Source organism: Meles meles, chromosome 20 (genome assembly GCF_922984935.1).
Source record: "Meles meles chromosome 20, mMelMel3.1 paternal haplotype, whole genome shotgun sequence".
NCBI lineage: Eukaryota > Metazoa > Chordata > Mammalia > Carnivora > Mustelidae > Meles > Meles meles.
In genome coordinates, this window is record NC_060085.1 from 13,517,861 (window position 1) to 13,532,598 (window position 14,738).

At 55.0% G+C, this 14,738-nt stretch overlaps 1 protein-coding gene across 9 annotated transcripts in view; it reads left to right on the forward strand.

Annotated features, from left to right (window-relative positions):
• MYO9B (myosin IXB) overlaps positions 1-14,738 on the forward strand; it is an 84,171-nt gene that overhangs the window by 50,416 nt on the left and 19,017 nt on the right. For 4 of the 9 annotated variants that reach the window (XM_045989818.1, XM_045989825.1, XM_045989820.1 and 1 more), the window contains exons 7-17: positions 850-979; positions 2,442-2,531; positions 3,989-4,105; positions 4,454-4,588; positions 5,844-5,965; positions 7,739-7,880; positions 8,181-8,385; positions 8,916-8,997; positions 11,562-11,675; positions 13,495-13,534; positions 14,596-14,718. In XM_045989818.1, coding sequence (XP_045845774.1) covers positions 850-979; positions 2,442-2,531; positions 3,989-4,105; positions 4,454-4,588; positions 5,844-5,965; positions 7,739-7,880; positions 8,181-8,385; positions 8,916-8,997; positions 11,562-11,675; positions 13,495-13,534; positions 14,596-14,718 — 1,300 coding nt within the window. Of the gene's footprint in view, positions 1-849; positions 980-2,441; positions 2,532-3,988; positions 4,106-4,453; positions 4,589-5,843; positions 5,966-7,738; positions 7,881-8,180; positions 8,386-8,915; positions 8,998-10,132; positions 10,223-11,561; positions 11,676-13,494; positions 13,535-14,595; positions 14,719-14,738 lie in introns of all 9 variants that reach the window. The other 5 variants (XM_045989821.1, XM_045989822.1, XM_045989819.1 and 2 more) reach the window with 5 other exon arrangements.

Consider the following 14,738-nt stretch of genomic DNA (forward strand, 5'->3'; position numbering starts at 1 on the left):
CGAGTGCCGCTCCCTGGACTCCACACAGGGCAGTGGCGCTCAGTGGGAGTCACTTCTGCCCCCCACAGGACAGCTGGCTGTTTTACTCTGTCTGACTCTGTCTGGACACGTTTCTGGTGATCACACTGCATAGGGGAAAGCCGAGAGGGACGCAGCTGCTGGCACCTGCTGGGCAGGCCAGGGATGCGGCTCAGCGTCCCGTAGTGGACAGGACAGCCCTCCACAGCAAAGAACGATCCAGCCCCACGAGTCCGCAGGGCTGAGGCTAAGAAATGCTGGGTTGCAGCACTGAGTGTGACCAAGCCAGAACAACCCTCAGGAATGGCAGAGCACCCCCAAATCACAACCTTCCAGGGGGACAGGCCTGATACAAGGCCATAGGATTTCACTGACACCAAGTTCACGGACAGCGTTAGGATGTGAGGGTAGCTCTTCCTTTGCGTTAGGTGAGTGGGTTCCGCTCCTTCTAGGGAGGTGTATGTTTTCTGACAGCTTATCAAACCCTACATGTAAGAATTTTTGGCTTTTTTTTTTTTTTTGCCTGTTTTTTATGCATGATGGGGTAGGGTTTTTTGCATTTTTTTCATGCATGTTAGGCTTCCGTAAGAAAAATTTTAAGCACCCCCATACCCACCCCCCCAAAAAACCCCACAGAACACCCAGGAGAGCCATCTCTCTACAAAGTCACATTCCACAAAGGTCCCCTGAAGTGAGATTGGACCTTTTTCAAACTTCAGATGTCTGACTGGTCTTGGTTGGTTGTATGAATTCAGCCCAAGTGGCTGGAAGCGTCTGTCGTCTTATGACTCTGGAAACCACCCCCAACCTAGGATCCTTTTGCTCTCCCAGGATTTTTTCCGTCCTCTCAGCCATCCTGTACCTGGGCAACGTCACGTACAAGAAGAGAGCCACGGGCCGAGACGAAGGTCTGGAGGTCGGGCCCCCTGAGGTGCTGGACACGCTGTCCCAGCTCCTGAAGGTACAGCCCCCTGCCCTCGGCCACAGTGGCCAGCGAGCACCCAGAACTTCCTTCCTGCATGGGCCGCGCATCTATAAACCGGGGCGTCTCTGCCTGCTTCCTCCCCACAATCTGTGCAACACCTCTTCCTTGGTTCTCTTTTTCTCTCTCTTTTTTTTTAAATTGAGGTATAATCGTCATACAGCCTTATGTTAGTTTCAGCGATACGGCAGAACGATCGGGTGTTTGTCTGTATTGCAAAACGATGACCACAGTGAGTCCTGTTAACATCTGTCACCACACTTGGTTCCAGAATCAGTTTTTTCTAGCAAAGAGCACTTGGATGATCTTCTCTTAGCGACTTGCAATTATGCCACGTATTATCCTGAACTGAAGTCCCCACGCTGAGCATTACGTTTCCGGGACCTTTTTCTTTTACAACTAGAAGTCTGTTCCTTCTGACCCTCTTTATTACCCAGTTCGCCCACCCCTGCCCCTGCCTGTGGCAGCCGCCAATCTGCTTTCTGTATCTGTCAGATTGGTTTACTTTGGGGGGTTTTGGGAGGGTTTTTTGTTGTTTTTTTTTTTTTTAGATTCCCCGTACCAGTGAGAGCATACGGTGTTTGTTTTACTCTGCGTGACCTCTTTCACTTAGCGTAATGCCCTCAAGGGCATCCCATCCCTTCCTCCTTTCTGAAGGACGACTGTCTCCCCGCTCCGCCCCTCATGGGAAAGGCCCTTTGAACCCAGACTTGGATGATCGAGGTCATGTGCTCATTGGACCTGCCATCCCCTTGTCTACCGGCCCTTGTCAACCCCCAGGGGGCACTGGGCAGTGTCTGAGGCCCTGGGGGGTTGTCACAACTCAGAGGAGCTGCTGTCCTCTAGGGGGTGAGGCTAGGGATGCTGCTTCACACCATTTAATGCCCAGCACAGCTTCCCTGCAGCCAGGAACGACCTGGCCCCAAGCGTCCGTGGTGCCAGACCAGAGAAGTCATGCCCTTGTCTTTCTGTTTTCTAAGCATGCCTCCCACCTGTGGCTCGTGTCTGCATGCAGGATTCCTCCTCTTTTGTGTTCATGGGGATGAGTGAGCAGGCCTGCCAGGAGATGGGGGCAGCTTTCCCTGCCCCTGCTCTCACTGCCTCCAGCTTGTGGTGGGAGCTTGGCGGTCAGGAGGGAACAAGCCAGGAACACCCACTCCAACAGCGACATCTGTGAATGCCGGTTGCCAGGCAGCACATGGGCCCACAGGGACCCACCCCCCCAGGCCTGTGTGACCATGCTCGCAGGGCCATCGACCAAGCTGTGAGCACAATCAGTCGGAAGCACACCGAGCATAGCTCACGTGACGGGGTGGGCTTGGGGCCCCCTTTCCAGGGCGGCTGCTAGAGGGCCTCCTCCCACCTTCCTCGGGCTTCCGGCGTGAAGTAAGGGACGTGAGGACTCGCCCAACGAGCCTTCTCTCCCTCCTTGATCTTGCAGGTGAAGCGAGAAATCTTGGTGGAGGTCCTAACCAAAAGAAAAACGGTGACAGCCAATGACAAACTCATCCTTCCCTACAGTCTCAGCGAGGTGAGCCCTGTCCTGGGCTCTCTCAGGAGGCCAGGCCACAAACCACGAGTTGGGTTGGGGGCTCTGGGAACAGCAGGCCTGGAGAGCCTTTTCCGTGTCTCTAAAGAGCCGTAGCAGTGGTTCTGCTTCTCGCAAGAGCTCACGCTCGGCTCAGAGCAGCTTCTGCAGCACAATTTAGCCCTGGGGCCAGAACTCAGACCACCCATGTTCTGCTCGGTGTTTCCATGCTGGTTCTCACTAGCTGGGGATGGCCACTTGCCGCCCACAGCCCAAATCCAGCCCCGCTGCCTGCTTTTGTAAATAAAGTTTTATTGGTATTGGCATAGCCACACCCCTTTTTCTTTCTTTTTTTTTTTTTTTTTTTTTAAAAACATGCTGCTTTGCTTCTGTACTGGCTGAACCAAGTGGTCGCTACAGGGACCATGTGGCCCTCCCAGCTGAACATACTGACCTCCTGGCCTTTAAAGTTGGTTGACCACCTGCTGCACCCCCCCCCCCCACCCTGAGGCTAGTGCATGACCTTTACAACCACTAAATGCATCCCTGAATCTTGATGGGGCGCTTCTCTCCCGCCTTTGCCCCAGCCAGGATGTTTTCCTTGTGATGGGTTTTTCTTGCATTTTTACATCTGAAGAGCAGTGGGCCTCGCAGCCTGGCTGGCCTCAGGAAAACCCCGAGCCACGGCAGGGACTTTTAGCTGGTGGTAGAAGCTGCTTGGGCATCTCCCACCGGCATCGGGGATGTTCTGAGCCTCCACAGGCAAAGGTCCCCTGAAACATTCTGTAAAAGTTGTTACAAGACCACCTGAACCCCCAGCAGCGTGGCTGCCCCTGAGGGGAACGACGCCGAGGGACAGATACCAGGTGTGGGGCCCTGTATCCCTCAGGGCCCCGTTTCCACAACCTCCCAGGAAAGGCAAAACCGGAACATGTGTTCTAGATCTTAATTGCAGCCAAGCACATCTGTCACAAGTCAGATCTGAGTACATAAAGAGAAACACTTTCTTGTGTATAAATTACACCTCGGTAAGCCTTTTTCTTTCCCCCTAATTTAAAAACCATTACTGCTTTAAATACATACGACAGCATCTCCACGATGCTCCCAGAACTACAGGGGACCTGGCTTTCCACCCGGGTCGACCTCAGGGCTGGTTCTCCCCAACGGGCCGGCCCGGTGTCCTCCCTGAGCCTGTGTTCCGTCCTCAGCAGTTCCCCAGCTTGCTCGGGGCAGTGGGTTGGCTCGGGAGAGAGGCTTTGCTGAACCTTAGGCTGCCGGGTCCGGGCTTTGTAGTTCCTGCTCCACTGTGCAGGGATAACGTGCAGAGCGAGAGGGGGCGTGTCCAGGGATTGGGGCGTTCTTCAGAGTCACAGCCTCGATCTCCCCATGAGTGCAGACCTCTGGGTGGTGCAGCACGGGGCCCACGTCAAGGTGTGACACTCCCCGCCATGTGCCCGCAGGCTATCACCGCCCGCGACTCCATGGCCAAGTCCCTGTACAGCGCTCTGTTTGACTGGATCGTGCTGCGGATCAACCACGCCCTCCTCAACAAGAAGGACATGGAAGAATCCGTCTCGGTGAGAGCCCGTGCCCCTGCCTGCTCCACCAAGCAGAGCTGGGGACGGCCAGGCCCTCGGGTGTCACACACCCTCGGCAGATGGCCTAGGATGTCAGGAGCCAAGGTGGCGTGGCTTGGCATCAGGTGACAGGCCAGTTTCTCCGAGGGGCAGGCCCAGGGAACAGGATGGGGTGCAGTTCTCAGGACCCGGTGCACGTGAACGCACGGCGCCCCTTGTTCGCATATTACAGATTCCAAGGCAGCAACAACAGAGCTCTCAGCCAAGCGCAGAGCCCGCATAACCAAACAGGTCACATCCACCTGTTTGGAAGGACCCACTTGTAATGACTGTTCTCTGTCTTCCCAGTGCTTGTCCATCGGGGTCCTCGACATATTCGGATTTGAAGACTTCGAGAGGAACAGTTTCGAACAGTTCTGCATCAACTATGCCAACGAGCAGCTTCAGTATTATTTCAACCAGCACATTTTCAAACTAGAACAGGTCAGGAAATGCCATCTTGTTGCCGAGGCAGCCCAAGGGGGGACGGAATGAGCCGGAACTGGGAATTCCCTCGGGGCTCGGTTTGCTGGTGAACCAGCCCTGGAATCTTTCTCTACAGAAGAAAAAGTCTGGGAAAACCCGGCCCACCCTTAGATGAGGCAGACATTGGGGGCATTTTTGTCCATGGGTCAGTTTTATACCTTCTTTCTGCTCAGATGTGAAAATCCATCCAATGGGAGAGAACTAGAGAGGCCATGTAAGGATTTGCTTTGGTCAACACTTTGGGTAATCTGTCTGCCATGTCTTCTCATTACTACAGTCACCCGCCTTTACCCAGATGTCATCCTTCACATTGGCGATCTGGACAGGGGGAAAAAGAAAAAATGATGGGGTTATAAATAATTTAGCTGATTTTACTATAAAACTTTCCTTCTGGCATTAAAAAAAAAAAAAAACTTTCCTTCTGGCTGTTGAGCCCTTGAAATGTGGCTGGTCTGCCTTGAGTTGTGCGGCAGTAGTGAAACGTGGCTGATGACCAACACATCGTGCAAAAGAAAAAATATGAAATGCCTCACTGATCATTTTTACATTGATCACATGTTGACATAATCATGGTTTGGATATATTGGGTGAAACTAAGTATATTATTAAAGTTAATTTCACCTGTTTCTTTTTACCTTTTAACTGTGATTATTAGAAAATTCCAAGTCACGTAGGTCACTCGCACTACATGGCCTCATATCACTCGCATTATTGGACACTGAGGTTCCAGAGAGGGGATGGCAAATGGCTGCTCACAGGTCCAGGCTGGCCCCACAACCTGTTTTTTTAAATAAACCTTTATTTACATAAAGTGGCCACACCCACTTGTCTATATCTCAACGGTGGCCTCCTTCAAGCTGCCGCAGCCGAATCTTGACAAGACACCACCTAGCTCAGAAAGCTTAATGTATTTACCATCTGGCCCTTTACAGAGAAAAGTTGCTGGCCCCTGGGACATGTTAAGTGTGATTTTAAGCATCTTGTATGTTTGATGTTGTTTTGTTGTTATTAATAATTTTTTCTTGTTATCAGTAATTCTATATAACTATGATTATATTTCCATTGATATAGCAATATGTGTTCTGTTATTCATACACGTACATATGAATATGTACGTGCATACGTAAATATATTCATATACAATGCATGCTGTGTAAGCGTTACCATAGCCAGAGGGTAGTGAGGTTATCTGCTAAACCCCCAAACCCCGCAGGAGGAGTACCAGAGCGAAGGGATCTCGTGGCACAACATTGACTACACTGATAACGTCGGCTGCATCCATCTCATCAGCAAGAAGCCCACCGGGCTCTTCTATCTGCTGGACGAAGAGAGCAAGTGAGTGTCCACGGCCCAGTGCCCACGCCCCCCCCCCCCCATCCCCGCAAACCTGGTGCCCCAGCCCTTGGGGCCTCACCCTGAATCTGCACCATCCCCAAGAACCTCTGAGTTAGTCACACTCATTTGGCCACAAATCCTGACCTCACGCACGTAACATTTTTCATGGAAATATTCACACGTGCAGTGACTCAACTCTGAAACACGCACTCCAGGGAGTCGTTAAGAAAGGGGCACACAGGGCCTGAGTCTGGAAACTGGGCCCTGGGTTGGCGCATCCTTGCAAAGGGCAGCGGATCGGGGCCCCAGGTGCCGGACTGACCGTTGTGCCTGGCACCCCTCGCCCAGAGGACACTGTGAAGCCTGGGAGAGGTATGGATGAGGTGCCCCACGCTGGTCATCCAGGCGCGGTCACTGAAATTCACTCCCTGAATTTGTTTTCTGCGGCCCCGTCAATGACCGCTGAGCAAAGGCAGCTTCAAATGATAGGTGCGTTCTCTCATGGTCTTGGAGGCCAGACGTGCAAAGTCAGTATCACTGGGCTGAAATCAAGGCATGGGCGGGCTGCACCCCCTCCAGAGGCTCTAGGGGGTGGTCCTTCTTCGCCTCTTCCAGCTCCTGGGCACGCCCCCACCCTGCCGGCATTCCACGGCTTGTGGCTGTGTCACCCGGTCTCTGCCTCTGTGGTTACATCACTCTCTTCTGTCTGTCTCTGTCTCTCCCAAAGATTCCAGTCCAGTGGGTGAATGCCTCCCCCATGACCTCATCGTAACTAATGACATTCGGAAAGACCCCATTTCTGAATCAGGTCACTTTCCCAGGTTCCCGGGGTCAAGATGCAGACACAGCTTTCTGTCGACAACTTTTTATCGGCCCCTTGTCTGCTTCGGCAGTCCCTATGGGGCTGGGTTGAGTCGGGCTCCTCTCCTGCCTAAGACCCAGGCCCCACTTGGGACAGGGGACAGACACATCCCTTCATAGCCGGGATCCAGGTAGAGAATGTTCAGATAAGAGAAGAGGCAGGATGCTGGGAAGGGCTGAACCATCACTCCCAGGAAACCCAGAGCTGGATCCAGAGGGGGACTGTGAGGAAGGGCCAGGCCAAGCAGGGTTGGATCTATCTCTGTTTAAAATCTTGCTGTTTTTATTTATCGTGGATTTTCTTTTTCTTTTTTTTTTTTTTTTTGCATTGATCTGGATTTTCTAAAATAGTACATTAAAATAGCATTTATCCCAACGACTGAGTGAGCAGGTTCCTCACTCCACACCCATTCTCCAGCCCTGGAAACACAGTGTGCTTCCTAGCTAAGATTCTCCCCGCCACCATCTCCTCGGTAAGCTGTGGAGCCTGGCCTTGGGCATCCCAGGCACACTGCTTAGCCCATGTTTGCGATGAGGCTGGGCAGAGGCGGGGTGTGCCAAAGCCAACTACAGCCATTTCCTTCCTGGGAGGCAGAAATAGCCAGGTACAACGGGTCCCTTATTCTGCCCTCGCCGCCCCCTCCCCCAGCCTCTCCCTGTAACGGGAGCAAGGGCAAGACCTGCTTCATGACACAGCGTCCAGGTACACACAGATCTGAGACCAGAAGTTCCCCCTTCCTGGGATTGTTCCCAGAAACTGCCCCTAGTGGGCCCATGTCCCTGTCTTGCCAGCGCCAAATGTCCGCCTTGACCATGAAAGCCCAGGCCTCCCCCACCGAGGGCCTGCACGCTTACGCAGAGCAAGCGGTTGCCGCTGTTCCTGCAGCTCAAAGTTCCACATCCTCTCCCCAGCTTTCCCCATGCCACGAGCCAGACCCTGCTGGCCAAGTTCAAACAGCAGCACGAAGACAACAGGTACTTCCTGGGCACCCCTGTCATGGAGCCAGCGTTCATCATCCAGCACTTCGCCGGGAAAGTGAAATACCAGATCAAGGTGCGTGTCTGTCCGTTGCCATCGTCAGTCAAGGGCAGGAGGGGACAGGGCGGATGCCCCGGAAGCTGTTTACCTCTGGCATCTGCCTGGTCCATCCCCTCTATTAATGGGGCGGGGCAAGGTTTCGGGGGGCCTCGAACCCAGCCCTAAGTCCCTGGCTCTTGCTGTCGGACGCCCCAGGGACAAGACCTGCCCTCTGTTGTTGAGAAGCGTCCCACCCCACCAGCAGCCCTTCCCGGGCTGGCTCCCAGGACCTTGGCGGTCACTGCAGAGTGACCACCGACCTCCATCCCCCACCAGGACTTCCGGGAAAAGAACATGGACTACATGCGGCCCGACATCGTGGCCCTCCTGCGGGGCAGCGACAGCTCTTATGTGCGGGAGCTCATCGGCATGGACCCTGTGGCCGTGTTCCGCTGGGCGGTGCTCCGGGCCGCCATCCGGGCCATGGCCGTGCTGCGGGAGGCCGGGCGCCTGCGGGCCGAGAGGGACGAGAAGGCTGCAGGTATGGGGGCTTCTCAGTCCATGTTAAAGGGTCCAGCTCTGTGGCCATTCTCCGTGTCGTGTGACTACCACCTGTCTTGCTCCAGAACTTGGTTCATCCCAAACAAGAGTTTCTGTACCAGGGTATAGAATTCACCGTCCTCTTCCTCACAAGGCAGGAAGGCACGTTCCTGTCCTTCCATAAGGGCATCCTGAGGCCTAGGGTGGCTGCGTGACTCCCGCAGGGAACTCGGCGCTAGATACCAGCCACAGGGCTCCATTTCACAAAGGGCCTTGATTAAAAGCAGAACCAGGAGGATAAAGCCTTTATGAGAAGTAGGAATAAATAGCGCTGCCTTGGGGGGTGGGGAGAGGAATCAAACCCTTCACGGTTCCCAGCTCTGCCCAAATTTGAGTGTCAGGCTGTTTTGTCTTTCTTTTTTTTTTTTTTAAATACGTTTAAGTCAGGATAGAAGCCTCTTCCGCCAGGACAAAGGCCTTCCAGGCCCCAGGCAGCCCCCGCCTCCAACTCCATCTGTTCTGTGTCCACAGCAGGTATGGGCAGCCCAGGCAGCCGCGGTCCCCTGGGAGAGCTGCAGAGAGGAACGAGCACCCCGTCGGAAAAACTCTACCGGTGAGCGAGACTTTGGTTTGTCCGAACTGAAGCTAGTACACGGCGGTATTGTTTAGAACAATGCGGGAAACTCCACACCCTCGGCCCAGGTTGGGGTTGACCTGAATAAGGAACCCAGCAGCACTTGAATCCAGAGGACCCAGAAACAAATGGCGTCTGGCTACCACTTTTCTGCACACACAGAGGCAGGCCTCGATGCAGCGTCTGCTTGGGGAGATGTTGGACGGCTCACTTTACAAAGGATTCTTTTCATGGCGGGCCATGGCCATTGGCGGGTGGGGCCAGGGAGCCGCAGCTGGCTGCAGTGAGCAACAGGCTTGATTTAAGAGAACTTCCTCCCTTAGCCTGGCCGGGGAGGCCCAGACGCAGATAGGCCGAGTTCCTTCATTTGCTGTCAGAAACACAACATGCCTTATTGCATGCAAGATCATGAGGGTATTCTGTGGCCACCTAGCAATGACCGAGGGCCTTCCACTTACCCCAGTTTGCACTAAGTGTAACAGTGAGCAGCATACGCTCCCAGGAAGGTGGGGTCAGGCCACGCTGGACAGACCTCCAAGGCAATGACAAAGCCAGACGAGGGACACTTCTGATATCTTGAGAGAGCCAGGCAGGCTGTATTAAAAAGGGACCAGCTGAGCCAGGCAAGGCGGGCAGGGTTTGCTAGCCGTCAGGGAGGCACATGCAAAGGCCCGGTGGCTGCCAAGTTCCTAGCTGCTTTCTCAGTACTCCAGATTCCCAAGGAGTAAGTTAGTATTTAAACTTGAAAAGGTCATTTTATTTTTGAGCCCTTCATAGTACAAAGTTCTTCAGGAGGTTCATAAACATGTATGTACGGAGGTAGAGTTAGCACCCAGGTAAGTGACCGTGAGTGACTTGGCTGAAAGCACCGTGTATCGTTTTCCTGCTTTTAAAAGGTGCGTTTTTCAATCTGTTTTTTCAACCAAAGGGGGACAAGAGAAAAAGAAGGCATCTCTTTATTTGATTGTGTGTTCCCCACACCCCCACCCCCAGAGACTGAATGTGGCCCCTGACCCACATTCACCTAAGGGATGCCAGTCTCCCCAGGGCCTGGCCCTGAGCTGCAGGTCCCACTCCAGGAGCACATTTAGTTCATACAGATTCTCCCTTTCAGCTGCTCAATGCTAGATTTCTCATTTGACGGCTCTGAGGAGTTCGATATTAACGTTTTTGAGGACATCATTGCTTTCTATGAAAGCAAGAAGTAAGTAGAAGCAAGGGCCTTCGATCCCAAGACCAGGGACGCACACCAAGAGGAGCCACTGTCCCCAGGCGCTCAGCGTGGCGTCCAGGGCCAGGAGTGGGAATCCGCAGCCCAGGGGACACCGGGGCCTGCTGGGGACACTCTAGCCAGATCTGGCTGAGTCAGGGGGTGTGGGTTGAAGCCATAGGCCTTGTCCAGAGCTCTGGCCGCTGCGCTGACCGCTCAGGGTTTGGAGGTAAAATGTGACCCCTCTGTTGTCTTTGCTCTGTGCCTCCCTGGAGGGCGAGGGAGCAGAGGTAAGTGCCACTGTCCAGGCCCTTGGGCATGGTGCATGGAACACAGATGAGGGGCTGCCGATCGGGGTCTTTCCAGGCCAACTGCCCAGAGCTTAAACATGTACTTGAAACAAGTGGAATGAGGGATTTTGGGGGAAAAAAAAACAAACCGGAACCTCCCGACTCACCTTATAGTCACTGCTGCCTCGTTTCCAGACATTTGTCATCTAGATGTCCTTCGTGAATAGTCCCTTCCAGAGCATCTGATTTTCATCTCTGATACACTCTCGTTCTCACACACTGGTGCCAGAGTTTGGGCCTAGGACGTATGCTCAGCCCTGAACCTGCAGTGATCAAACAAAGGGAGGTGAAGGAGATTGAATTCTTTGGGGCAAAGCGCTCCTGCCACTAGAGTTTCCTACCCTCGGCTCTGGGCCACGTCCTCCTCTGTGGTGGGACCGTCCCTGGCCCTGTAGGGGCTGAGCAGCATCCCAGCCTCAACCCTCCAGATGCCAGTGGCACCCCCGCACCCAGTCACTGACAACCACAGATGTCTCCAGACATCACGTGGAGGGTACCATCACCCCTGGTGGAGGGCCACAGTGTGAGTTCCCGTCCATTCCTCCTGAGGCCTTTCTGGAAGCCAATAAGGAGGTCGATATGTGGTCCTAGAACCAACCAGAAAAACGGATGAGCAATGTCCCACAGGCCCCCTCTGGTCTCCTCTATTCAGTAGCCCGTGGTGCTTGTTACACATTCTAGAAGGCTGTTCTAGAGGAGGCTTTTTTCAGTGATCTGAGATGCGGTGTTGCAAAACCCATTCTGCCTGAAGCAGGCCTGGCCCTCCCAGGGGGAGCCTCCGTGGGGTGGCCAGCCGCTCTTGTCTGAACCCCCTTCTCGGTGCCGGTGGGAGAGACAGCAGCATGCAGACTCCCCAGCTGCATGTTTGGGCTCCAGTGGCCTGGGGATGGTCCCGACCGTGCTGGGGACCCCAAGGTGGCGGGCCTGCTGCTCTAACTCGGTCTTCTCCCTGTCACTGCACCCCGCCCCCACCCCACCCTCAGCGATTTGCATGACCAAATCATCCAGACCATCAAAGGATTGCCCTGGCAGGGTGAGGACCCCCGTAGGCTTCTCCAGTCCCTCAGTCGGCTCCAGAAACCCCGCACCTTCATCCTGTGAGTCCCCCCAAGGCTGCGGCGCCTCCCTGCCACCCTCCACCACCCCCCCGCCCCCGCAACAAGTGCAACGACCGCCTTCCCCTCGCTTCCAGGACCCCGGCCTGCGGGCTTCCTGTCCTGCTGAACTGGCCACTGCGAACGCGCGGTCTTCGTGGTTCCATTCTTACGCCAGCCTGTGCTAAATGGCCCTCGTAACACTCCTGCCCCGGCTTCTGCCCTGTGCCCAGATCCCGGCCGGCTCCCCAGTACCCGGCACAGCTTCGCAGGAACGCTGCTCCCACAGAGCATCTTTTTTCTGCCCCGAAACGTGCAGAGCAGGGCTTGCTTTCCCTGACCCCTGGTCACTGCGAGCTTAGAGAAAAGCTGTCGGAGAGAGGGCGTCCAAGTTCACACACATCCCCGGCAGTTCGAATGTGGCAGGGAGGGCCCAGAAGCTGCACAGCGGGTTTGGACCCGGTCTCTTGCTCGCTCGCTCCCTTGCTCACTCGCCATGTGGCCTAAGTGCTCTGAGCTTTCGGCCTCTGTCTGCAAAGCGAGGGTGACGACTGGCACAGCACCAGGCAGGTACAGCCTCCGCCGACGGGGCACCTGGAGCCCCTCAGGGCTTGTGCCCACAAGACAACTGGTCGTCAAATTCATTTTTATTGGGCCTTATTCTGCCTCACGTGGGTTGAGATGCAACGTTACACGCATAGAGCCTCCCAGCCAAGCATCTTGCTCATCCGCGGGGCACCATTTCCTCGCTGTTTTGTTTAAGGTTTTATTTCAAGAGAAGACATGGGAGAGGTCGAGCGAGAGAATCCACGCAGACACCCCGCTGAGTGCAGAGCCCAACACGGAGCCTGCTTTTCACAACCCATGAGATCATGACCTGAGCCAAAACCAAGGGTTGGTCACTTAACCAACCAAGCCACCCAGGCGCCCCTCCTCATTTGGCTTTAAAAATGAGCCAAGCTGCAAGTTTGTTTTGTTTTTAAGATTTTTATTTATTTATTTGACAGAGAGCACAAGCAGGGGGAGCAGGAGGGAGAGGGAGAAGCAGGCTCCCTGCTCAGCAGGGAGCCCAGTGCAGGGGTCAGTCCCTGAACCCTGGGACCATGACCTGAGCCAAAGGCAGACGCTTAACCGATTGAGCCACCCAGGCGCTCCCAAGCCGCAAGCTTAAAAAATTTTCTCTTTGTCTACAAGATTCCATAGTGTCTGAGAATGAGGGCCATACAGTGCTCCCTTGCCCCAAAGATCGGCTTTGTCTTTTCTTTTGCACCGGTGTGAGTCCAAAATGTACTCCTGCCCGAGCCCCATTTCAGTTCTTTGCAGGGCACGTTTCCCCCACGAACTACCGGGGGGTCCTGAAGCGGCTCTGCGGGCCTATTTGGCATTTCCCAACGCGTAGAGAATAGAGTCAGGACACCTGCTGGACGCTGGAATGCTCAGTCCATCCAAGCTCCACGAGGGACAGTCCACTGTCATTTTTTGACACCTGTCAGCTCCCCCCATGGCTGGCCCCGCATAGACGCACATTCTGCCCCGCCGATGACCAGCTGCCCTGAGCAAGAGGTTCCTGCCACCTGGGGGGAGGCGCGGCTGCTGGCCCAGTGAAGCTCACGCGCAGTCGCGGAAGCGCCCCATGTGCACCTAGTGGGCCCATTGGGGCCTCAGAGAGGAGGCGCGGCGGCTTCGTTGCACTTGTGTGCCCCAACTTTCTGCTTTGTCTGCTCTCGCTCCGTCTAACCCGCGAGGCGCTGCTTGCTGAACTAACCCAGATCCAGACACCGTGTTCCTTCTGTTCACAAAACCATTTTTAATATTTTGACAGGAAAAGTAAAGGTATCAAACAAAAGCAGCTCATTCCAAAGGTAAACACGCGCGACACTGCCTGAGGCCACCTCGCTTTGCCTGAGAGCGCCTGGCTCAACTTGCTTTCTGGAAAAATAAGAGGGCCGGTTGGGGGGAGGGAGGCACTTTTAACATCTCCAGCTTTTCAGTTCCTTCCTCTTCCTGCCGTTGCCCCCTGCCCCCTTCCAAAAATAATTTCTGCGACTGAAATTATTTGGAGCAATCTTGGGGTTTCCCCGAAGCAGGGCGTGTGTCGGGGATATTTGCACAAGCATGTTGATGGGAGCTCCCAGGAGGAACCTGAGAAGAGTTGGGGATGCAGGCTGGGACGGGGGAAGACTGAGCAAGGAGGTGGGCTCGGCCTGATTGCACGGGAGCCTAGGGCTGTGATCAGCACCAAAGAGCTTTCCCCACTCAGAGGCAATGGGACCCTTCTGTCCTCGCTGTGCTTGGGGGGTGTTTAGCTACCAGCCACCTCCGGAGGGCAGAACAGGATGAGGGAAGTCCCACCAGGAAGCGGGCATCCGCACATGGCCAGTAGCCGAGACCCCTGCAGCTGGCCTCGGGTAATGGGCTCCCAGCCTCTGTCGAGTCTCCACGTACAGCGTGCAGACGGATTATGAAATGTACTGAAGGGAGAAAATCCTCCAGTCTGGCCAACAGACGGGATGGTGCTAGTTCCTCTTGTGAACTGATTCTAAGGGTTGGCACACGTTGGGGGACCCGCCAGGGAAGCTCATGCTGAAGTGCTGGGCACTCGGCACCCCGGAGAAGTCATCTCCAGGAGGAAGGTGACACTCTGGAGCTCTTGGCTTCCGACCACTCGTGCCGCAAAAGAGGCCATAATCAGTCCTCCCGGAGCAGGTGCCCTGTGTGAGACACAGCACAGGCTCAGCCCCAGGGCCGCCCGGGCCTCCTGCCAAGCCCACCAACCCCTGCCCTCCAGCAGCACGGTCCCGAGACTGATCCTAAGGGCTGCCGCCCCCAGGAGCACAGTCCTGGCTCCCGGGCCTCTACGACGCCTCCCGGTGCCCCTTGGGCCCCCAAGGAGGGCAGGCCAGACCCCATGTGTCTGTCATAGAACCTGCTGGACTCCAAGTCCCTGAAGCTCATCATCAGCATGACCCTTCACGATCGCACCACCAAGTCCCTGCTGCACCTACACAAGAAAAAGAAGCCGCCCAGCATCAGCGCCCAGTTCCAGGTAGGCAGCCCGCAGAGGCG